This window comes from Coptis chinensis, chromosome 6 (assembly GCF_015680905.1).
Source record: "Coptis chinensis isolate HL-2020 chromosome 6, ASM1568090v1, whole genome shotgun sequence".
Lineage (NCBI taxonomy): Eukaryota > Viridiplantae > Streptophyta > Magnoliopsida > Ranunculales > Ranunculaceae > Coptis > Coptis chinensis.
In genome coordinates this window covers 4,023,081-4,048,756 of record NC_141461.1, presented here as the reverse complement: position 1 = coordinate 4,048,756, position 25,676 = coordinate 4,023,081, and the positions used below count along the sequence as shown (strand labels likewise).

The window sequence follows — 25,676 nt, the reverse complement described above, 5'->3', positions numbered from 1 at the left end:
TGAACTCGAAAAGACGCTAGATATGGGTTAACATTCGACGTCCATGTTGGCTCAATAAAGCTAATATTATGACTTTTAGTAAGTTGGTCTGAAATATTTTGTCAAAATTTCAAATTTAAATTTGGAATTTAACTTTTCACATTCCAAACGGTTAAACTGAGCTAACATAAAATAAAAAGACATTCCATATAGGCTAACATTTTCTGCCTTACATAGATTGTGTTGGTCATATATTAAGATCGGTTTAACTGAACTAACTTAGAAAGAAAAGACATTCTAATTAGGCTATCATTTTCTGCCTTAGCTAGTTAGTTGGTTTAGAATGGATCGTCTTACACAAAGATCGTGTCGGTCCTGTATTAAGAATGGTTCAATTGAACTAATTTAGAAAAGAAAAAGACATTCTAACCAGACTAACATTTTCTACCTTAGTTGGTTGAGCTGTCTCATACACAAATGGTATTGCGTTGGTTTTTCATTAAGAAATGCTTAAATAACCTAACTCACAAAGCATCAGTATGCATCAACTTGTTTGTATCCATGGTCTCAATTTTCTTTTTTGTAGTCCTTCCCGCAGTGAAACTGTTCACTATATGTACTCCAACAGTATACGCGCTTTGAGAGCTGCTACTTTGGGCCTTCAATCGGCCCATTGTTCGGTATTCGGTATTGGACCAGGAACAACATGCAGTGTCCAATTCCAGTCATCAAGGTTGAGCCAGGCAATCGCATGATAAACAATTTTGAGGGCTTCTTCTTCAATGCGCGAGATGTACCAAAACTCGTGGTGCCTACGATTGAAGGGTAGAACCAGAAACCACCGGTACAAAAAGAGTTATTAATGAACGAAAAAGAAAAAAGGAAATGATTTCCACTTCCCACGGAGTCACGGACTACTTGAGTTATATCAGTATTAATGAAAACAAAAAGAGTGGTAGTAACTAGTAAGCATTGCCATAATTTTCTTGACGCTGTTTACGGTGATAAAGCTGGGGTTGATTTCATTATTGTACTACTTATTTTAATTACCTTATAATCCTTTTGGACAAATGCATGCTTGCTTTCACCTAGTTAGTTCTTATTGTACAAATATTTAAAGTGGCAATGCTCTTCCCATCAGTGGCGGAACCAGGAAAGTAAGTGAGGGTGAGCTAAAAAAAAAAAAGTATATATATATATATATATATATATATATATAGTTTCAAAACCACATTCTTAAGAGTTGTGACACAGTGCTTTTGGATGAGATTCTTGATGTTGCTAGCAGTGCATTGAGTCTTTGTCTACCCAATTTTGACGTTAACTCTCTGGCTGTGAATGTTACCGTCCCCTCAAAACCACAAAAAGTTTTGGCGGAAGCGTTTTACGGTAAGATTGTTGCTGGTCTTGAGAGGGAGTTTGTGTTATCTACTCGTCAGAAAGCAGTTATTGGATGCTTGCAGTCAAAACATGTAAAAGATTTTCTACTGGCTATTCCGATGGAGGGACTTGGACAGCGTATGTCGCCGGTAGAGTATCGTTCTATTCTTCGGTACCGTCTCATGATTCCTTTGTACTCTGACGGTGGTCTATGCCCTGTTTGCAAAAAAAGTAGACTAGATACTTTCGGGGACCATACAACACATTGTAGGTATTTCCCAGGTTTCAAATACCGACATGATCATGTCAGAGATATTTTATGTGATGCATTTTGGAGGTTTTGGGTACAAGTGAAGAAGGAAGCTCCCCGTGAATTTTCTCACTGATCCGAATGAGGGAAGATCGACACTTCGGCCTGCGGATGTATTGGTCTACAGTTGGTCTGAGGGGAGACATGCGTGTGTTGATGTAACTGGAGTCTCTCCGTTGGTAGGGCTTGGGAATAGAGTCTTTGAGGTGGGAGAAGCAGTTAATAGAGTAGCAGTAAGGAAAATTGAGAAACACGAGGAGGCTTGTAGAGCTAACCAGCATTGTTTCATTCCTTTCAGTTTTGACATTTTTGGTTTCTTGCACAATGATGCATTGAGCTTCTTAAGAGATTGCAGAAAGTTATGGACTGCAACGTAATGACAGCTGGTTCCAACGAGTTTGTATTTAGGAGAATAGGATTTGTCATTCAGAAAGGACTTACGGCGCAGCTTGTTGCACGCTTGTCCTAATTATTTGTAAAACTCGTTATCTTTATCAATAAAATTTCCACTTAAAAAAAAATAAAAAAAAAATAGAAATAAAATCTAAACAAGTACTTTTTCATAGTTGAGTTGTCCTCGGCGACCTTCTTTTTCGTCATCCTTTTTTATCTTCTGGAAGCGTTGTAAGATCAACTCGGTATCAATGTTATCAAAAGGTTCTTTTTCAATGTATGTTATTAAACAATCATTCAACCATTCATCTGCCATCCGATTGCGCAGACGATTCTTTATGATATTCATAGCAGAAAATGCCCTCTCCACAGTGGCAGTAGTAACAGGTAAAATCAGCGCCAACTTAATCAACAAATAAACAAGTGGGTACACAATGTCTTTCTTCGTCTCAACCATTTTTTTGGCTAAGCCGCTAATTCCATTTACTTCACCAAACTTAGTATCGGAACGTACATCAATGATATAATTCTCAAGCTGATCCGCTAATTCCATTTGATCTATCTCTGAAAAATCATCGGGATAAAATCGAGCAAAACGGATCAACTTTTGCTTATCGAAAGCAACAAACGATTCACTAGGATCAAGACATGCCATACAAAGAAGTAATTCTGTATTTGCTTCATTAAACCAGTTGTTTAACTCTTGAATTTGCAAATCAATACAGTGATAGAATAATCCAACACAATAGTAATGTAAATTGGTGTTTCCTTCTGCTCTTCGTTGAGACCTCCCTCGAGCCATATACCTCTTTTTCATATTTGGAACAACCACATCATGTTTGGCACATAGTGAAGAAACTTCAGTCAGAAGACTATCCCACCCATCATCTTTCATCGCCTGTAAGCGTACCTTTGTTATTTTAACAAAAGCCATGGCATTGACAATATCTTGGTCCTCACGCTGCAAAGCCTTTGACAAATCATTGTTAATTCCTAGTATCACTTTCATCAAATGAAAATTGAAGATAAATTCAAAAGACTGCACTGAATCCAATAATCCGTAAGTCTAACCTCTTTGTTCTGAGCTTGAACCATTTTCCGCTACATTATCAAGCACATCAACTACTGAACCATAAGTGGTTATCATGCCAAGAAGTGTATAATAGTGTGAGCCCCATCGAGTATCACCAGATCGTTTAAGACTAGTCTCTTGATTCAACCCTTTGCCACTTGAAATTTCTCCGCTTTGTAACGCTGCAACAACTTTAGCCTTCATTGCATCACGCAACATATCTGGTCGCTTACATGATGCTCCAACAGTATTTACCACATTAGAGAGAATAATAAAAATGTTAGCAAGTGACTCATGGTTCTTTGCAACTGCTACAAGGGATAACTGAAGTTGATGGGCAAAACAATGAACATAAAATGCAGACTCATTCTCCTTCATTACAAGTGTTTTTAGGCCATTCAAATCACCTTGCACATTGCTGGCCCCATCATATCCTTGTCCACGCAATCTAGATATGCTCAACCCATGTTTGGAGAACAACTCATCGATTGCCTTTTTAAGTGTTATTGCACTAGTTTCCTTAACATGCACAACTTTAAAAAATCTCTCAATCACACAACCTTTCTTGTCAACATAACGCAAAACAACTGCCATTTGCTCCTTAATTGATATATCACGTGCTTCATCAACTAAAATAGCAAACAATGAATTTCCATAATCTTTTAGAATAACATTTGTAGTTTCCACAGCAGCCGAATTCACAATATCTTTTTGGATATTAGGCGAAGTCGATTTCCAAATTTTAGAAGCATTATCAAGAACTTTCTTAATGACTTCGTTATGATCTTTCAAAAACCGTATAAATTTTAGAAAATTACCTTTATTGATCGACTCATCTGATTCATCATGACCACGGAAAACTAAACCTTGTCTCAAAAGAAACCTAATGCAATCAGTTATTACAGTTAGATGTACTCGATAATCCCTTCGAACTTGGTCAGATTGTCTGTGTAAGAAATGTCTTGATATACTGCTCTTGATTTAACAAAGTTTGTACTGCCCTGTAAGCAATATTATGAGCACTATTTGGTCCTCCAACATGCTCTTTTTCCTAATTAGTAAACCCTCTACGGGAAAAAACATCCCCACCTCCTTGTGCCCCCTTATTAGGTTTAAAGAGATAACAAAATAAACAAAACACGGCATCCTCGTGAATACTATACTCCAACCAACTAAACTCCTCATACCACTCTTTCTGAAAGCGTCGGATTCTCTTGCCTCTTGTTCTTGGAAGAAAAACATGATTAAGCTAACAAGGACCCCTAAGCAAATATGCTCTTCTCACCGAGTCTTGATCATTCGGATGATAATCTGAAATCTTTTTCCTCAGTGCAGGGTCTCCCTGAAGACTAGACAAGTCAAGTTCTTCACGATTTTCACGTTGAACCCGCTTTGACGTGGGTTGTTCAACACCACCATCCTCAGTTTCTTGGTGACTTCGCTTTGAGGAGGATCCTATTTCAACACTGGCAACATTATTTGTGTTATTAGGTGGTTGAGTAGGTTGAGCGGGCAACGACTTTCCTTTGATCAAATACTTTAACATATCTGTTTAAATAATTAAAATAAACTATTAATCAACTGAATTGAAATTGCACTAATTAAAATAAACCACCAATGTTATTATGATATTCACAAAATAAAATTAAATAAAACTATGTGGTTTAATGAATTCACAAAAAGAATACAAAAAAATTAAAAAACATGGTTTAGGAGTCAACTTAACATGAAAAGATAAAAAATAAGACAAGAAATTTAATAATATTAGGCTTACCTAGGAAACTTTACAAATTATAGATAGCTAATTAGAATAATAGAGAGAAAGGTGAAATTGTGGAAAAGTGGGGTACATGGGGCGTGGGTTTTGTTTAATTTTTTGATAAAGAGGCAAAAAGTCAAACTGGAGTAAGGAATTGGGGTTTTTGTTTCGCTGTTTGTTTGGTTTGGTGTGTGTGTTGTGCTTTTATTTTGTCTTTTGTCGGTTATGGGTTTTTAGAATTTTAGTTTGAGGTGAATACTGTTGAGTCATGGTATTTTGACTCAAGATGTCCTGGCGTCATGGTACCTTCCACTGTTGAGTAGTTGAGTTTTTTTTCAGTTATGTTTTTTAGTTTCTGAGAACAATAATTTTTTTTTTTTTTTTTTGCCGAAAGTTGAGGGTGAGCAAGGGCGTACCCTGGCCCCCCTGGCTCCGCCACTATTTCCCATCCCTCCTTCGTCAGGTGTATTTTCCAGCAATATAAGAAAAGGTCCTCCTATAGTTGTGTTGGATAGGGGTGTCAAAATAACCCTCAAACCCTTAGCCCGCCCGCCCCGGCCCATGGGCCCAAAAAGCCCTCAAAATGAGGCCCTCACACATTAAATTAAATTCGTGGGCTGGGCCGACCCGGCCCTCAAGCCTTTGAGGGGAGAGTAAGGGCCTAGACTTTGAAACTTAAGCCCTCCCTTAAGCCCGGCCCTCATTAGGCCCTCAACATTTATTACATATATTTTAATAAAATTTTTTACAATATATTTCATTTTAACATTAATATGCTAAAAATCACTTAAAAAAACATTTATCTATTAAGTTTTTCAACCTTATAATTTCATTATAATATTTTATGAAATGAATTTAATTGATCTTAATTGACTAATACAACTTTAACAAGTTTTTTTAGTAGTTTGAAGGTTTAATTGTGAAGTGCATTCGATTTTATCATTTTTAACTAATGTTTTTAAATTTATTTTGTAAATCAAATGTATAACATAGTATCCGGCCCTCACGTTTGGCCCTCAAGCCCGGCCCTTCAAGCCCTCTCGAGAGGGTTGAGGGGCGGGTAAAGGCTTCGAGATTTAAGCATTGGCCCGACCCGACCCGGCCCTCGAAGTAAATGAGGGTAGGGCTAGCCCGGCCCTCAAAACATGAGGGTTTCATTGTTTGAGGGCCGGGCCAGCCCTGCCCAGCCCATTTGACACCACTAGTGTTGGAGACTAACATGACAGAATATGGTTATGTAAGAAAGTGTTCCACATTATTAGGGTTCTTCTAAAACCTATTTAAAATAAAACAGGAATTACTCGTGTTCTCAGGCCATAAAGCAATTTTACATGTATTTCATACGAAAAGAAAGATAACTAACAAAATATATTCCTCGTACCAAGTACAATAATGGACATAACAAACACAACAACTAAATCAGTCAGATACTCAATTGGCATGTTCTCCGACCACAACTGGACAAAAGCACTTTTATATGTAAGGTATAACGTAAAATAGGGCCAACTTCAAAAGGCATCCCTGTATCAAAGAACTAATGGTAACACTAGTTATCAGAACAATTAAATCGGTTAGATACTGCAACGAGATGTTCTGAATATAACTAGGGCTGGAAATGGTACGGGATGCGACCCGAATCCGACCATATCCGAATCCATTTTAACAGATATGGTTTCTATGTTTATGACTAGAATCCGACCCGAATATCCGAAAACCCGAATCATTTTAACAAGATTTATATTTTGATGCCTAAAAATTAATTTATATCTTGCATTTATATATGAAAATCATTAAAATAGTATATTTTTTGGTGTTTTTTAATGGATATGGATATCCGAAATCCAACCCGAATCCGGATGGATCCAAATATGGTAAAGAGTTTTGAGTGAAAATCCGACCTGAACCCGCTCCATTTCCAGCCCTAAATATAACCCATTTGGCAACTCTGTGTCAATCAATAAATGGATCTACCAGACAATTTGAAGTATGCCTTCACTGTCAAAGTGAAACATCATCTAAATAAGAACATGTATCACTCCAAAGTGACTGTGCAGCATGCTAATTGTGCCAGCCGAACTATTGATGTCTGTTATTTTTGGTGACACCTGCTGTTATACTCAGCTGCAATTCACAAAATTATGATGCCAAATGTACTAGAAGAGGATTATTTAATTGGTTTAAAGCGTTGACTCGTGTTGCTTATGTCATTGCTGTATAGAGGTTGGGTTCTATCTGTTGATCACTGCAGATGCCAGCCAGAATTAGTTATTGAATAAGATTTTGATGATGCTTCTCAAGCACTTAAGGAAATATAGTTTAGTAGTTGCTTATTATAGGGGACTATTTTTCTGTCTTAAAAGGTGACTCATCTTTAGTGTATGGCAACAGTCTTATAGCTGTGGAGATGTTTCCTATTGCTCTAGTGATGTTTAGAATTTAGATAGTAGCACGAACTATATGTGAAAGCTAGCAGAAACCATCCAAACTAAAGTAGCTTGTTGCTGATGTTAGTAAGCTACTGGTAACATGTAAAAAATGGAAGACAGATGTCAAAGCCTCAGTTATTATTTTAACCCGATAAATCCTAGCCACCGCTAACATATTGGATGAAATATAAAAAAGGAAGATGCTTAAGAGCTGAAGCAAGATAATCATAGTTTAGCAATTCTTACCTGAAGCTTTACTGGATCAGGGACCGATCCATCAATTATGCCAACTGATCCCTTGATCCTGAACTGCTCCCAAGAGTCGGTAAAGTACCAACATATCTGCAAACAACAAGATTGCAATGTGAAACGTATATAACACACCTTATAAATCGAGCCATGACAATGACAACAAAAATAAAGGAATATAGGCTTCGGGATGTCAACTAGCCACTATGCAGTAGCGGTGCTTGTCCATCCAAAGCAAGTGTTTGTATACAACATCACCACCTTTTCTGCTTCTCACGGATCGTTGAAATGATTTATACTTTAAACTGCCTTTGATTTTGAATGTATCAACTCCACGAGTTTACCCCTTGCATAGTAGCTCCCAATATTGTTTTATTCACCTATCGGTTTGTAATTTCTTCTCATTTCTATGTTTCTACCTAGTAATGGATGAGGCCCCATCATCAGTTTATCTAATTTATACAGCAAGGCAATGGATCAACGTACGGTATTAAGAAATAAAACGAGACAGGTAAACCCCCTTAGAAAATTTTAGCATTGGATAAAGTGGATGTGGTGACTATATCTTGAAATCCCCAAGCCTCCCAGACCTCAAAGGCTCAAGCACCACCTTGAATTTCTCGTTAGCCAAGGAATTTCTATTCTGAACAAAATCTCTGAATCACGATCTTTTGCAATACATTCCACTATTACCCGCAACTGTTCAACTTAAATTCGAAGTTGTCAGACTTCACCACAAAACCCACATGCTCCCCTCAAAAGCCACTCCCCTTTTGTTAATCTCGTCAGTACATACAAAACAGTTTCGTCGTATTTCTTCTTCCCAACGATCATTTGATTATTTCAAATTTAAATGATTCAGTAACTGAAATAACTTGCATGATATTTTAACCATTAGGGACCTCACTGGAGAAGTACAATTGTGACAATGAACATAGATTGCAGCATAACAAATCTCTCAGTTTCAGGGCCTTACGAGTGGCTATACTAGCCAAACGGAGAAACAAATTTCCATCAAAGAGAAATCCAAAAACAAAAATGTTGCAGATTAGTCATTGTAGTGAATCAATCATCCTTGCCTCAATCCATATGAACAGGGTGCTATATTTAACTTCTAAAGGTCATTTCAAACAAGTTCATCCCACATTTTTGACAAGTTGCCTCTTTGTCTCCTACCCTCTATACAGATTAGTATTCCTCTCTGTACAGTGCATCAATAAGCTCCTTCCATGGCACTGCTAATATTCTCAGTAATATGAAAACACTCCTAATTTCCTCCCATTTTCATTAATACACATATCTCTCCTATTCATATTATTTTTATCTCGTCATGTTATTATACATGCATCCCAATCAAGTCACATTCAATCATATTGCAAAAACACTGGGCAAGTAAGAAAATAAACATAGATTAATACTTGAACAAGTGTATATACCTCAGAAACCAATTACCTCTGCAAATGGGCACTGCTTTAATTCCTCAACCTTGCAGCTTCTGGAATCAGTATTGATTTGTATCTTATTAGAGTCATCATGAAACCCCCTGAAAACACAACCCCATCATTTAACAACTAATAAAGTATCAAACTTTGTGGAAGAAAGATAGAATAGAGAGAGAACCCGAAGACAACAGTTCGGTTTGCAGGTCTGCCATTTGAACCAATGGTTGCCTGAAAATAATCAAGAAACGAAAGTGAAGTAAAAAGAATCACACGTTTATAAAGTAATGGGAAATGAGAGTGTAACTGAAATAACTAACTAACAAGTTGGACATAAGAAGAATGTTTGAGATTTGAGTTAAATTCCAATGCATTCATAATTAGCTGCTTCCATGGTGCTGCTGGCGCTGCCATTTTATTTTAATGTTCTCAATTTTCATTCTATACGTATAATAGTATACATCTATGTATTTTTTTTGTACTGGCCCATTTTTTTCCCATCCTATAATTTGCAAAATTAATTGCTACTTAAATAAGATATGAGATGAATTTAGAAGTCACCAATTTAGAAAATCATATATAGGTCATGGCGTGATATGGAAACTGAAAAAAATAACAAGGTTATGGAAAGTCCAAGGACTGTATAATTGCATTGATTTTGAAGGTACTTAGTAGAAGAACAATGGCATTTAATTGGTTTGAATATCTACACATCATGATCAAGTTACTGATCCTTTATTATAATTTCCTGCTCCAAATCACAAAAAGTTATGTAGTTGATTTTTCTTATGATTTCAAAGAGAAGAAAAGAGAGGTGGACTGGTTGGACCTTCCAGACCATGTTCTACTTGTCATTTACAGATAGATTGGTGAACGTCGAGGATTATATCCGGTTTGGTGCAGTTTGTCGTTCGTGGCAATGTGTGTATACTTACAACAAACATTGGCATCGCTGCCACTCGCCTTGCCAACTCCCGATGCTCATGATTCCTAACCGTTGTTTCTACAGCATCCGTGACAAAAAAACACACAACTTCCCGTCACCCTTTATAGACAAATGCTGCCGTAGTTCCAGTGAGGGATGGCTGGTAACTGTTCACAACATGTCAGCCGTTCATCTAATAAATCCATTCTTGTCTGTTGATAATGTGATTGAGCTTCCTCCTTTAACGACATTTGAACTTGCTCCGGGTGATGCAATTTCCAATGACTATTACCTTAAAAAGGTGGTTCTGTCTGCCAATCCGGCTTGCGACTCCAATTATGTAGTTATGGCAATTCATGGTGGACTTTACAAATTGGCATTCTTCAAGCCTGGTAACAAAGAATGGACTTCTGTAACAAACTACTACTTGTTCGAAGATGTTATATATAACAAAGACAAATTTTATGGTGTGGACTACTATGGAGATGTTTTTTGTTGTGTCGTTGATGGTCCTCATCCCACTGTGTGGAAACTTGCAAAGCCGCCCCCAACGAGTGTACAAGACCTCAGAAAGAGGTATATCGTGGAGTCGAACGGAGATTTTCTGCATGTCATCAGGACAACGGAGGATGAAGGGCCGATTTACTACACAACAGGTTTTATAGTCTTCAAGCTCGACCCAGATGCAGCGAAGTGGACTGAGATGAAGAGCCTATGTGGGCGAATGTTGTTCTTAGGTGAAAATTCATCCATTTCTCTGTTGGCTGCAGACTTCCCTGGATGTAAGCCGAATTCTATTTACTTTACAGACGATTACCTTGCAGGATATGCTACAGATCCGGATGCACCTCGTGACATTGGTGTCTTCAACATAGAATACGGGAGCATTGAGTATGAACCACATTACGCTGCCATAGGGTGCAAGACGATCTTTCCACCCCCTATTTGGATTTTGCCAACACTGTGATGGTATCCGCCACTACGAGTCATCTTTGATAATCAACTAGCTAGCTTCTGGATCGAGTGTAAAATGCGTTTCTACTGGATCTTATTTCATTCTTTCGTGATTAGAATCAGTATTTATATTATTGTACTAACTACATATTCTTAAATTTCAATCTTTACAAATGCATTGGAAGTAATGTATGATTATCAATCTTTTTATATTCATTTTTATACATAATATGTATTTTCTAGATCTCAAACTGATATAGATTATAGCCTCAAATTTCAATAGTCCTAATATGCAACTCACCTTATCTCTATCCTTTATTTTTTAGACTGGATTAGATTTTGAGTAGCTATTTTCTAAATTCTTCATGAAAAAAACACCCAGAAAATACTCGTTACTTCTCTTAGTAGTATTCAACAATTTGTGCATATTATACATCCAGCTGTTAAAGTCCGAAGCTAGTAATCATGGCCATAACAAGCAAAATCTGAATGTTTGGCGCGGCACTTTAAAATGTAATTGGACTGCTGCTGCTTATCTTCCTCACTTCCCGTTAGTTAAAACTGAAACAACAATAGTGTTCTTTAAACTTTTCTTGTAGTTTGTACTTTGTAGTCCAGACTCCAGAACAATATTCTCTCTCCTACTACATAAAAGCATAAATTTTTGGATCAGTGCTGTCACCAAGTTATTCCTCCCAAGACATTCTAGGTGTTCCAACTGTGAAAGGTTATGGTCAAGTGAGTCATAGAGGAGATGCAAACAACAATGGCCCGTGATTGATCCATCTTATAGACAAAAGTCGTGTGGTTTAGTTGGAAAGGCTAGCTAGAAAATAGAAATATGTATGAACTCGACTGATTTTACCGGTTTATTGTACACCAATTTCTTAATACAAATTACATCATGTCTTGAGCACTGAAAATCTGACAACGGATAACGCTTCAGTGCTTCATTAATGTGCCCAGATGCCGCTAATATTGCACATTTTGTATAATAAATAAAAATCATCCTACAAGATCCACGCAAGTGCCAACTAAGGAAGGGAAGAGTAAATAAGTTTATTACCCAGTTACAGAGCTTAATAATCCAGCATTAACATGTACGTTCAGGACTGTTTCAACTGCTCAACATTTCAAATTGATAATGAAATTATCAGACAAATGAGTACACAACAAATTTAGTATTAGCTACAGAGGTTTGGTATGCACACTCTATCTGGATTTGTTGCTCCTTCCTGTAACCTGCAGTTTCAGCTCCTTCCTGTCGCCCGCCAGAGAAAAACAACGCCATGTTACGCTGAATACAGTGGGTGTCTGGGATGCTGCGAGGGGTTCCCTCCCATATAAGTTTCCAGCAAATTGCACCAACCTCCAGGCTGTAACTGAAGTTTCGTGCCTCGGTCTCATCACCCATAAAACACAGGAACGCCATGTATACAGGAACCATGCCGAGCTGAAATGCTTCTAATTAAGTGCAAACAGTGAAGAATGAATGATTTCATTGAATTAGGAAAACTATTACAAACCTATTTATATATGATTACATTGACTTATCTATGAATGACAAGTGTCACTTTGTTACAACAGAATAACAAACTCTTAACAAACTCTGTAACTGACTATCTTCTAGAAGCTTTACTGTCTACAGACCACCTCAAGCTGAAATACTCTTTGAGAGTATTGAAAACTTGGACTGCAAGTAAATATGTCTTTGTCTAGATAAGCCTTTAGTGAGTATATCCGCCAGTTGATCTTGACTACAAACAAATTATATTTTGATTGCGCCACTGAGAACTAACTCTCTGACAAAGTGGTAATCAACTTCTATATGTTCTGTTCTGGCGTGAAAAACTGGATTTGAAGCTAAAGATATAGCACTCAAGTTATCACACCACAGTATTGGTAAGTGATACATTGGTAGTTTCAAATCCTTAAACAATTTCTTCAGCCAAGATAGCTCTGCAGCTGTGTGTGCTAAAGATCGATACTCTGATTCTGTGCTGGACCGAGCTACAGTTGGCTGCTTTTTGGCAGACCAAGAAATAGGGGTTGAACCATAGTAAACAACATATCCACTCGTCGACCTTCTATCAGAAGGAGAACCAGCCCAGTCTGCATCTGAATAAGCATTAATCTGAGCTGAACCTTTTGTAATCAGAAGACCATTTGAGATTGTACCTTTCAAATATCTAAGAATCCTTTTGGCAGCAGCAAAGTGTGGGGTTCTTGGACAATGTAAGTACTGACATACTTGATTAACTGAGTATGCAATATCCGGTCGAGTCCATGTGAGATATTGCAAAGTCCCAACCATTGATCTGTAGTTTGAGCCATCTTGTAGTTCGTCACCTGATGTAGTATCAAGCTTTTCAGTAGATGATGCTGGTGTTGAGATAGGCTTTGCTCCCTCCATATTATATTTCTTCAATAAATCCACTACATACTTTGACTGACAGATAAACATCCTTTCTTGTGATCTAGTTACTTCAAGGCGGCCCAAAAAGTAACTTAACTCACCAAGATCTTTAATGGCAAACTTGCTGGCTAGAAACTCAATAACTTTTTGACAATGAGAAGTTGAAGATCCTGTAATGAGTATATCATCAACATATACTAATAGATAAGTGAGATTACCTTTTTGATCTTGAACAAACAAAGAGTTATCTGCACTTGCTGCATAAAAGCCCATTGATAACAACACAGCCATGAGAGAAGAGTACCAAGCTCGAGGTGCCTGTTTCAGTCCATAGAGTGACTTCAGAAGCTTACACACATGAGTAGGCTTCTCTTTGTCTTCAAATCCTTGTGGCTGAGTCATGTACACCTCTTCTCTTAAGATGCCATGTAGAAATGCATTCGAAACATCCAATTGTTTTACCTTCCAATTCTTTTGAACAGCAAGAGTTAGAACAAGTCTAATTGTAGCAGCTTTGGCTACAGGACTAAATGTTTCAAAGTAGTCTACTCCCTCTTGTTGACTGAATCCTTTTGCAACTAATCTAGCTTTTAGTTTATCAAGTGCACCAGTAGATTTCTGCTTAACTTGAAAAACCCACTTATTCTTAACCACATGCTGATTTTTGTAAGGAACTAGAACTCAAGTATTGTTCTTCTGTAATGCATTAAACTCTTCTGTCATGGCTTGTCTCCAACCTGAGTCTTTAATAGCTTGACTAAAACATGTTGGTGCAGATGGTAAGTTATGAACATTAGCTAAATAACATTTGGGAAGAGGGTGTTTAGTGCTGTTGAGAGTAGCCAATACTGAAACAATTTTCTTTTTCTTAATAATACCAGCCTTCCCTCTTGTTTGCATTGAGTGTTTTGTAACAGCTGTAGTAGATGTAGATGATTGCATTGGTATATCATGAAATAAAGGATTTGATTCTGAGGTTGATAAATGTTCAGAAGAAGTTGATTCTGTTATTGGTGAATAAGGAAGAGATGCAGAATTGTTGTGTAATGGTAATACCAAAGAATGACTTGAGTCTGATGTTTGAACAAATGAAGAATTTGATGAATTTTCATAAGATATGAAGGGATTGAACATTAAGGTTGAAGAATTTGAAGAGGATTGGACTGAAGGAGAGGAGAAAACATGATTTTTGAAAGGAAAATGTTTTTCATTAAACACAACATGCCGTGAGACATATACTCTTCCTGTAAGACTGTCTAGACATCTATAGCCTTTGTGATTAAGACTATATCCTATGAAAATACATTCTTTGCTTCTAGCTTGAAACTTGTTTGTTGTGTAGGGTTTTAACCAAGGATAGCATGCACAACCATAACTTTTGAGGAAAGTATAATTTGGACTTGTGTTGAATAGTTTTTCATAGGGAGAAATATAATCAAAATGTTTGATGGGTAACCTATTGATTAGGAAAACTGATGTTTGGAAGACTTCAGTCCAATAGGAGTAAGGCATATTGCTTTGAGAGAATAATGTTCTACTGAGGTCAGTGATGTGTCTGTGTTTTCTCTCGGCAACACCATTTTGTTGTGGAGTATGAGGACATGAAAACTGATGTTTAATACCACTAGTGATAAGAAAATCTTCAAAGGCAGTGCTAGTAAACTCACCTCCTGAATATGATCCCTTTATTTTCTTATCAAGCAAATTTTCTATTTGAGTTTTGAAGTGTTGAAAAATAACATGAAAATTAGACTTCACAAACAAAGGATAGATCCAACAGTAATTTGAAAAATCATCCACAAAGCTAGCATAATATTTGAATCCAGAAGTAGATATAAATGGTGATGGACCCCATAGATCCACATGTACAAGTTCTAGAGGACAAGTAGCTCTAGTTTTGGACCTTTCAAAGGAAAGTTTACAACTTTTACCAAACTGGCAGTTGCTACAAAAACTTGACTTCAAATCTTTATTCAAAGGAAGCTGAAACTTGTGAATGGTTTTGTTAAAGACAGAAGATGCAGGATGACCAAGTCGTTGATGCCAAAGGATAGGAACAGCTCTTTCACCAATAAATGTTTGTGTCTTGTTACCAATGAAAGCAAAGGAAGGAAATGTGCTTGATGCAGAAGTTGGTAAAGAAAGGGGATATAGACCATGCCTATGTGGTCCTTGAAAAAGGATCCTCTATGACTTGTTGTCCTTCACAAAGAAATGGGATGGTGTAAAAGTCAAAGAGCAGTCATTATCAGAGGTAAACTTATGCACAGATAAAAGATTTTGGGAAATTTTTGACACATGCAACACATCTTAAGTAGAAACTTTGAAGAAGGTGTAGATAAAGTAATGGTACCAGTATTAGCTATGCTTATAGCTTGTCCATCCCTAACAATGACTTGATCAGATCCATTATAAGCATGAGGAAATTCCAGATTGGTGTAATCAGCAGTCATGTGATTAGTCACACCATTGTATGCATACCAGCTTGTATTCTGTGAACGTGATGCTTCATTTATGTGAGCAACCATTGCTTTCAGTTGCTTTGGTGGAATTTTACCTTGAAATGCGTAATTCATCCTATCAAAGCAATCTATGGCATAATGACCCACTTTGCCACATATTTGACAAACAGGTCTGTTTCCTGGATTGAAACCTTGGCCTACTTGACTGCCATTGTAACCACCACTTGCTGGTCCAAACTGAAAACACTTATTTTCACCATTATAACCACCATCTCTTCTAGTAGTATTTCCGAAATTGTTACTTCCATGCCCATTGTTATAAGAACTTCCATTGTTATTGGTATAGTTCCCATAGCCTCTTCCATTACTTCTTCCTCTACCAAATCCTCTTCCTCTATTGTTATAACTTCCTCGATTGTTTCCGCCATTGTTATTATATTGATTATAACTTTCTCTGCCAGCTGAATATGCTTGAACATTCTCAGATTGAACAAGTGTTCTATGAGATTCTTCCACACTCAATTCCTCACTTAACAACAGACCATGTAATTCATCCAAAGGCACATCCTCTTTTCTTGTTCTTATCGAGGTACATAATGGTTTATACTCAGCAGGTAATCCAGCCAAGATTTGAATCAAAATATCAGCATTATCAATATAACAACCTGCTTGAACTAGATTATCAGACACTTCTTTGATTTTCTGCAAGTATTCCGTCATGCTTGTGGTTCCTTTCTTAATGGACTGAAGCTTTAATTTCAATTGATGAATATGCGATCTTGATAGAAGAGAGAATCTCTTTTCTAATGTTAACCATAGTTCTCTTGCTGTGGAAGCACCAACCACATAAGACAACAAACTCTCTGAAATCGTAGCATTCAACCATATCAGCGCACATTGATCTTTTTCCATCCATTTACTATACTCAGGATTTTCAATCACTGTAGTAACACCATTTTCGATACCAGAAACATACTCATTTGGACATGATATTGATCCATCAATATATCCAATGAGTTTACACGTTTTAAGAACGGGTAAGAACATCGATTTCCAAAGAACATAATTGTCTTTGTTTAGTTTGATGGTAACTAGATTTGAGATATTAGAAAAAGATTGATTAAACATCTTTACTTTCAATGTAAAGATCAAGAACAAGAATCAAGAATCAGAATACTATCAACCAAAACACTATTTCAACAACAAAACAAAGATCAATATTGAATCGAAATCAAAAGCTTGATGTCTATCAAATTCAAGATATGAAACACAAACTAGAATGAATTTGATCAAGAACTTAGCTTTCACTTGATGATTGAATCAGACGAATCAGCTTGAATCACTGAAGAAGACAGATGAACTATTACTTGAAGAAATTTCAGAAACTTTATTGAAGATCATTGAAGATTTTTGGTTTTGAGGATTAGGATCAATTGTCGCGAGACAGATATTGCTCTGATACCATGAAGAATGAACGATTTCATTGAATTAGGAAAACTATTACAAACCTATTTATATATGATTACATTGACTTATCTATGAATGACAAGTGTCACTTTGTTACAACAGAATAACAAACTCTAACAAACTCTGTTACAACTCTAACAAACTCTGTAACTGACTATCTTCTAGAAGCTTTACATAACTGTCTACAAACAGATCTGACCAAAGCAGTTGAAGACCTGACAAATAATGAAGTGAACCAACAACAATTAAACTACATACAAGCAAGCCTTAACATCCATCAGCGAAACAAAAATATCTATCTGATTCTTGAAATCAATCTTCACTGTGTCTAATCTAATGTGGTGCCATGTTGAGAAACTTGGGGAAGCATGTAGGGCTAACCGTCATTGTTTTATTTCGTTCAATTTCAACACTTTTGGGTTCTTGGAACAACAATCTGTTGAGCTACTCAAGAGACTTCTGAAAGTTATGGATAGTAATGTTATGACAGCTGGTTTTAACGAGTTTGTTTTTAGAAGGATATGATTTGCTATTCAGAAAGGACTTTCGGCGTAGCTTGTTGCACGCTTGTCATAATTAATTTTAAAATTCGTTATTGTTCATTATCAATAAAATTTCTACTTAAAAAAAATCTTTTAATCAAAGAGTATAACACTACAAAAAAAAATGTTTGAGACATGATCATGTTAGAGACATTTTGTGTGATGCATTTCGGAGGGCTAGGGTACAAGTGAAGAAAAAGGTTTTCTTCTGATCCGAATGAGGGATGATCGACACTTCGGCCTGCAGATGTCTTGATTTATAGTTGGTCCGAGAGAAAACATGCATGTGTTAATGTAATTGGAGTCTTTCCGTTGGCAGGGTTGGGGAATGGTGACTTTGAGGTGGGAGAAGGTGCTAAGAGGACGACAACATGGAAGATGGAGAAACATGGGGAAGCTTGTAGGGCTAACCAACATTATTTTATTCAATTTAGTTTCGACACTTTTGGGTTCTTGGAACAACAATCTGTTGAGCTACTCAAGAGACTTCAGAAAGTTATGGATAGTAATGTTATGACAACTGGTTTTAACGAGTTTGTTTTTAGAAAGATATCGTTTGCTATTCAGAAAGGAATTGCGGCGTAGCTTGTTGCACGCTTGTCATAATTATTTGAAAAATTCGTTATCATTCATTTTCAATTAAATTTCCACTTAAAAAAATATATTTTATTCAAAGTGTATAATACTACTTAAAAAATATTATTGATTGAGTATATACTTAAAAAAAAATGTGTTGGAGACAGGATTATGTTAGAGATATTTTATGCGATGCATTTTGGAGGGCTAGCGTACAAGTGAAGCAACATAATTTCTTACTGATCCGAATGAGGGATGATTGACACTTCGACCTGCGGATGTCTTGATTTACAGTTGGTCTGAGAGAAAACATGCATGTGTTGATGTAATTAGAGTGTCTCCGTTGGTATGGGAAATTGTGACTTTGAGGTTGGAGAAGGTACTAAGAGGGCAGCAACAAGGAAGATGGAGAAACATGGGGAAGCTTGTAGAGCTAACCAGCATTGTTTTATTCCGTTCAGTTCGACACTTTTGGGTTATTGGAACAACAATCTGTTGAGCTACGCAAGAGACTTCAGAAATTTATGGATAGTAACGTTATGACAGTTGGTTCTAACGAGTTTGTTTTCAGAATGATAGGATTTGCTATTTAGAAAGGACTTGCGGCGTAGCTTGTTGCACGCTTGCATAATTATTTGTAAAATTCGTTATCATTTATTATCAATAAAATTTTCACTTAAAAAAAAATCATTTATTCAAAGAGTATAATACTATATATATATATATATATATATATATATATATATATATATATATATATATATATTGAAAGAGTATATACAAAAAAAAAAAAGTTGGGGACATGATCATGTTAGAAACATTTTGGGTGATGCATTTTGGAGGGCTGCGGTACAAGTGAAGACAGAGGCTTTCTTATTAATCCGAATAAGGGATGATCGACACTTTAGCCTGCGGATGTCTTGATTTACAGTTGGTCTGAGAGAAAACATGCATGTGTTGATGTAATTGGAGTCTCTCCGTTGGTAGGGTTGGGAAATGGTGACTTTGAGGAGGGAGAAGGTTCTAATAGGGCAGCAACTGTGAAGATGGAGAAAGATGGGGAAGCTTGTAGGGCTAACCAGCATTGTTTTATCCCATTCAGTTTCGACACTTTTGGGTTCTTAGAACAACAATCTGTTGAACTACTTAAGAGACTTCAAAAAGTTATGGATAGTAACGTTATGACAGCTGGTTTTAACGTGTTTGTTTTTAGAAGGATAGGATTTGCTATTAAGAAAGGACTTGCGGCGCAGCTTGTTGCATGCTTGTCCTAATTATTTGTAAAATTCGTTATCATTCATTATCAATAAAATTTTCAATTAAAAAAAAAACTTTTATTCAAAGAGTATAATTCTACAAAAAAAAATAAAAATTGAAAGATTATATACTACCAAAAAAAAGAAGAAAAAAAAAAAGAACTGTTGTAGACATGATCATGTTAGAGACAATTTGTGTGATACATTTTTGAGGGCTGGGGTACAAGTGAAGAAAGAGGCTTTTTTACTGATCCGAATGAGGGATGATCGACACTTTGGCCTGCGGATGTCTTGATTTACAGTTGGTCCGAGAGAAAACATGCATGTGTTGATGTAATTGGAGTCCCTCCGTTGGTAGGATTGGGGAATGGTGACTTTGAGGTGGGCGAAGGTGCTAAGAGGGCAATAACATGGAAGATGGAGAAACCTGGGGAAGCATGCACTACACCATAATAGGATATTTGCAACACGCACCTTTTTTGATTTGCAACGCTTATTTAGCTTTAGTAAGTTTCCAACGCTTATTTAGCGTTGACAATGTTGTAAAGTGTTGCTTTATTTGGGTGAATTTTCGGAATTAATTGCTAACGCTTAAAAAGCGTTGGAGAAGTGTTACAAACTTAAAAATTTCGCGAACAGAGATAAATGAAAAAAATCGAAATATAAAACATAACTTTTTTTTTCTCTCCTCTCTCTCTCTCGCCAAGATTATTTTCGCACTCCTCAAAACCTAATTTTCAGATTCAAGAAATTGGAATGGGAAGTGAGTTCTTGTGCTTCTTCTACTGATTTTAATAGGACCCCACAGTCTCCGCATTGATGTGACACACCCGCCATTCAATCAATTCTCTCAAAACCAACGATCACAAACAATTGTTCTTCTTCTCAATCGAATCTCTCAAAGAAAGAAGAAGAAGAAGAAGAAGAAAAGGAGTTTGACACAATCCATTTCTTGCAGTTTGATATTAAACCTTGCTAAAAGCAATATCAGGTCAATCTAATTTCATCAAATCTTTCAATTTTTCATTCAGTTGATTCAATTACTACTCATCTGTTATCAATCTACGTAAAAAATCATTATTTCTTGTTATCAATTCTTGATCTTGTTATCTGTTATCTTTGATACTTGTTGTTCTATACTTAAAACGAGTAAATGGCTCGTAGTAATCAAAATCAAAATCCCTCGACTTGAAATCCATTCAATCCATTGAATCAAACTCCATTAAATCCTTCAAATCCTTTTTCAACCTCCATCTTCAATGATGAATAACACGCAGATTACTCAACATCAACTTCTTTCACTCAAAATCCTTCATTAGCTATACGAACATCTCTAACTTTGTTACAGCTAAGTTGAATAGAAAAACTACATCTTATGGAACTTCGGTTTTCATTCCTTTTCCCAAAATATTCAATCTTGTTGGTATAATTGATGGCTCAATCCCAATACTAGTCAAAGGTTGTTAACATTGCTTCTTTAGGCTCTTGCTTTTCAAATATCTCCGATAATACCAAATATCGGTATTATCAAAAACATATACTAAATTTTGATACCAAATATCTTTAGGCTTTTTTAGGTCTCTTACAAAACAAGCCGGGACAATCAATCTTTATTACCTTGCAATCGTCTCCATTTTGTAAAGAAGAATCCAGAGATAGCGGGAAAGTCCGTCCGGAGGAACTGTGGAAAGCTTTTAGGTTAGAATTTCATTTTAAAATTTAGTTTGTTTACAAATTGAATGCATTTTTGTCTTAATGACTTATGTAATGTGCGCTTATGTTGAGGCCACACCTTCAGAGTCCGATTTGTTGGATCATCTGCCGTTAATTAGGGGGCAAAGAATCAAGCATATTAAGACACTATCAAAATCCAAGGTTTGAGTTTCTCTTATGCTATTTCACGAGATACTTGCTAATTTTGAGAATTATATTCAGATCACTGTTACTATATCACTATATCAAAATTTTGAGAATTTTGAGGCAAACTATGGCCAAGAGTAATTTGAAAATTCTAAATCTAAATCTAAATCTGAAAATTCAATCGATGGATCAAATGCGATTGTGAAAAACAGTAAACTAGTTGAGAGTTTTTTCAAAGGTTATCCCAGCTACTAGTTGTGGCCTTCTGGTTTTGATATGATAATTTCTCTCGTGGCGCTCAAATATGTAGATTAGGGCTAACCAGCATTGTTTTATTTCGTTCAGTTTAAACACTTTTGGGTTCTTGGAACAACAATCTGTTGAGCTACTCAAGAGACTTCAGAAAGTTATGGATAGTAACGTTATGACAGCTGGTTCTAACCAGTTTATTTTTAGAAGGATAGGATTTGCTATTTAGAAAGGATTAACGGTGCAGCTTGTTGCACGCTTGTCATAATTATTTGTAAAATTCGTTATCATTCATTATCAATAAAATTTCCACTTAAAAAAAATTCTTCAAAGAGTATAATACTACAAAAAAAAAAAAAATTGAAAGATTATAAACTTCAAAAAAATAAAAAAGAAAAAAGAAAAATAAGCGAAAAAAGAAAAAAGAAAAGTGTTGTAGACATGATCATGTTAGAGACATTTTTTGTGATGCATTTTTTAGGGCTGGTTCAAGTGAAGAAATAGGCTTTCTTACTGATCCGAATGAGGGATGATCGACACTTCGGCCTGTGGATGTCTTGAATTACAGTTGGTCTAAGAGAAAACATGCATGTGTTGATGTAACTGGAGTCTCTCTGTTGGTAGGGTTGGGGAATGGTAACTTTGAGGTGGGAGAAGGAGCTAAGAGCGCAGCAACAGGAAAAATGGAGGAACATGAGGAAGCTTGTAGGGCTAACCAGCATTGTTTTCACTAGGTGAAAACATGATTTTTTTTACTCCTGGCTCGGATAGGAATTGACTGGTACTAATAGTCAAGAATATATTTGACGGGCTTTTTATTAAATTGATGGTCCATAACTGTCAAACAAAAAATTGATGGTCCACGCTCGTAAAGAAAATTTCCCCGAAATCCCAGTTGAAGCGCGAATACCTTCCCCCCAAAAATTTCACTCTCATCCAATTTTCTCTCTTTCGGTTTCTATTTGGTTAAAACTGAAAACCAAAAGCTCGCCATCATATACAATCTCCTTCCATACCTCGCAAGCAGCTACTTCAGGACTCCATTTACAAGCCTCGCAGATAATTTTTCCGCCAAAGGTAACAGTTTCATCTCTACAGCAACTTCCGCCAAAGCTAACAAATTCAGCAAGCTTCAATTTCACCGGTTTGTTTCTTTTATTTAGAAAATATTTTACTTTTTCTTTAATTAGTATATTGGGATGATGCATCTTTCTCATGAAGTCAGTTTTCAAGTTTGTGTTCTACCCTTTGACAGTCATAATCCACCCATTCTCTAAAACTCACAGGACTCTTCTAATTTATATTTAACAATGGTAAAATATATAACTATAATATGAAATTCATATTCTGAACTGTTAGGTGTGACACAGTAAAGTTTTATTTTTGGATTGAAAGAATAGAAAACCATATATTTTTCCATGTACTGTAACACCAACGATATGATTGTGAAATAACAATCTAAGTACAGTACGAAATTGATGAACTTATTATGTGACACAATGCACGACCGTACGACATGTTTAAATAAAGTTATGTGCTACAAGTAAATATATATTCTCAGTCTGAATATAGGAGAAAAACAAAATAAATTAATATATAGGTATTGGCTGGAATGGCTTTAACTTAATTAGTTAATTGCCGGGTAGATGGGGATATTAAAAACAATGTCACCCGAAGGTTGGCGATGATTATTAACACTAACATCAAAATAACGCATGCAAAAATACACAGAAAGAATAAAACTAGGCATTATGAAGTTGAACCTAATACGTGCATGCACAATATCAAGAAACAAAGTAACACAAGTTAAGAAAGAAACATAATGAATATACAAGAAACTTACTAGTGCCATTGCTATTGGTGGACGAATTATGAGGAATACCAAACATCATTGTGGCTTGTTAATTTAATAAGTGAGAGATTGATGGAGAAGATACGTTCTACTACTCTAGTTATCTAGTTATCTAGGAATCGATCATAACCCTTGTTTTTTCCCATTCTTGTAATGGGTTGCGTCAAAACTCTAACTTTTTAAATTGATCGTTTTGCATATACACTACTACAGCTAGTTTTGATCGAATTTTAGTTAGTTTGCATCTCCTAAAGGTTTGTGTTTTTTTTTCTTTGTTTAAAAAGACTTATTTGTTTTAAGAAATGAAACACATATCATTATCGTTGTTATTGATATGCTATTGCTAATGCGAATTAATATTGTATAACGTTGTGACTTTTTATTGCTTTATCAAAAAAATTGAGTAAAATATTGTTGTTAAAATTGTGAGTTTTCACCATTCGTTTTACTGAGTAACGGAAGTTTTCATCCTTTAATTGGATGCACTTCTTGGTGAAGATGTTGGTTTGTCGTGTTGAGGGTGTTGTCTATCAATTCTAACAATTTTTTTTATAAACTATGTTTTGTTCAACATGGTGAGGGTGTTGGTTTGTCGAAAATGTTATTCGTGTGGTGATTGTCTAATATAGGGGCAGAACTACGAATTTAGAGTGAAAGTGAGGGGGGTGCCATAAACATAGTAAAAAAAATTAGTAGCATATCGACTCATGAAATTTTTGATTATATGGCTTTTACTACCACAATTTTAATTTAATTAGTATGTTCTTGGTGATGTAATATTACTCATTTGTGCGTGAGTGTTGCAAGTTGTATTAGTTAGTTAGTATGACACTTTATTTGATATGCAAGTGGCATTTGTATTGATTTATTTTTTGTTGTAAAAGATGTCTACGAAAGTGCCAAGCAAGGCATGGATGAAGGCACCGACGTTATCTACGGAATACATTGAAGGTGCTCGTTCATTCATTAAATTTACCCAAAATAGTTTGGGGAAAAAAAATTGATCGGTAATTGCTGTCCTTGTGTTGATCAAGGTAACCAAGAGAAGAGATCAGCTGAAGATATTTTTTACCATTTGATTCGTAAGGGTATAACAAGCTCTTACACATCATGGGTTCAACATGGAGAGCGTTCTTCCAGAAAAAATGTCAATGCTAGTACCTCAACTTGTGTCGGTAATGAAGAGATGCTTCCAAGAATGGTGGAGATGGTGAACGATAAATTTGGGCATAGTCAACCTAATGACTTGGATGCATGTCTGGATGAGGTGGATGAGAATCAAGATGAAGATGATGCTCCTGATGGTGATATTTCGCTAGATGATATTCAAATCAATATACATGAGGATGTTCGGTACAAGAAATTGATGGAAGATGCATTACAACCCTTGTATCCTTCATGTGAAGGTGAACATTCAAAGTTGTCGTGACAATTTGAGCTATTAGGGGATGAAGTCTAGACATCGGTGGTCCAATAATAGTTTCACACAGTTACTGGGATTCTTAAAGAGGATTCTGCCGGATAAGAGTACATTGGCTGTTAAAACGGATAGTGCTAAAAGTATGATAAAGGCATTGCGTATGAAGTGTGAGGTTATCCATGCATGTCCAAATGATTGTATTTTATATTGGGGGAAGGAAAATGAAAATAGAGTTAGTTGTCCCACATGTGGTGCGAAGATGATGGAAGCCAGCTGATGAATCCAAGCCAAGGGCTAAACCTTTGCCAATGAAGAAGCTAAGATATTTTCCTTTAACAGAAAGGTTGCAGAAGATGTATAGTGTGCCGTGGCTTGCTGAAAATATGACATGGCATGCAAAATCAGTTCCAAACCAAAGTCATATGCGGCACCCAGTAGATTCTTCTTGTTGGAAGTCTGTTAATTATCGGTGGAGCGATTTCGCTGCTGAGCCACGTAATGTTCGATTAGGACTTGCAACAGATGGATTTAATCCATTTGGTAACAACAATAGCATTCATAGTTGTTGGCCTGTAATGATCATCCCATACAATCTTCCTCCATCCTTGTGCATGCGCAAAGAGTTTGTAATGTTAACACTATTGATTCCAAGTAATCCAGGAGATGAAATTGATGTTTATTTGCAGCCGC

General features: G+C 36.2%; 1 protein-coding gene and 1 long non-coding RNA gene across 3 annotated transcripts; one reads left to right on the top strand and one right to left on the bottom strand.

Annotated features, from left to right (window-relative positions):
- Positions 1 to 650: 650 nt before the first annotated feature.
- On the bottom strand, positions 651 to 9,555 carry LOC147490867 (pyridoxine/pyridoxamine 5'-phosphate oxidase 2-like). Of its 2 annotated transcripts, none has more exons than XM_086566704.1 (5): positions 9,332 to 9,555; positions 9,189 to 9,238; positions 9,021 to 9,111; positions 7,566 to 7,661; positions 651 to 791 (listed from the first exon to the last, which is right to left on the bottom strand). In XM_086566704.1, the coding sequence occupies exons 1-5, from the start codon at positions 9,419 to 9,421 to the stop codon at positions 759 to 761; spliced, it is 360 nt and encodes a 119-aa protein (XP_086422830.1). In that variant the 5' UTR covers positions 9,422 to 9,555; the 3' UTR covers positions 651 to 758. The 2 variants fall into 2 exon arrangements, with proteins under 2 accessions (XP_086422830.1, XP_086422831.1); XM_086566705.1 differs by lacking the exon at positions 651 to 791 and adding an exon at positions 4,267 to 4,682 and having other exon boundaries at positions 9,332 to 9,553.
- A 209-nt stretch (positions 9,556 to 9,764) lies between these two features.
- On the top strand, positions 9,765 to 11,071 carry LOC147490866 (uncharacterized). The gene is made up of 2 exons (XR_015199195.1): positions 9,765 to 10,669; positions 10,757 to 11,071. It is a non-coding gene; the product is annotated as an uncharacterized LOC147490866 (long non-coding RNA).
- The last annotated feature ends 14,605 nt before the right edge of the window (positions 11,072 to 25,676 follow it).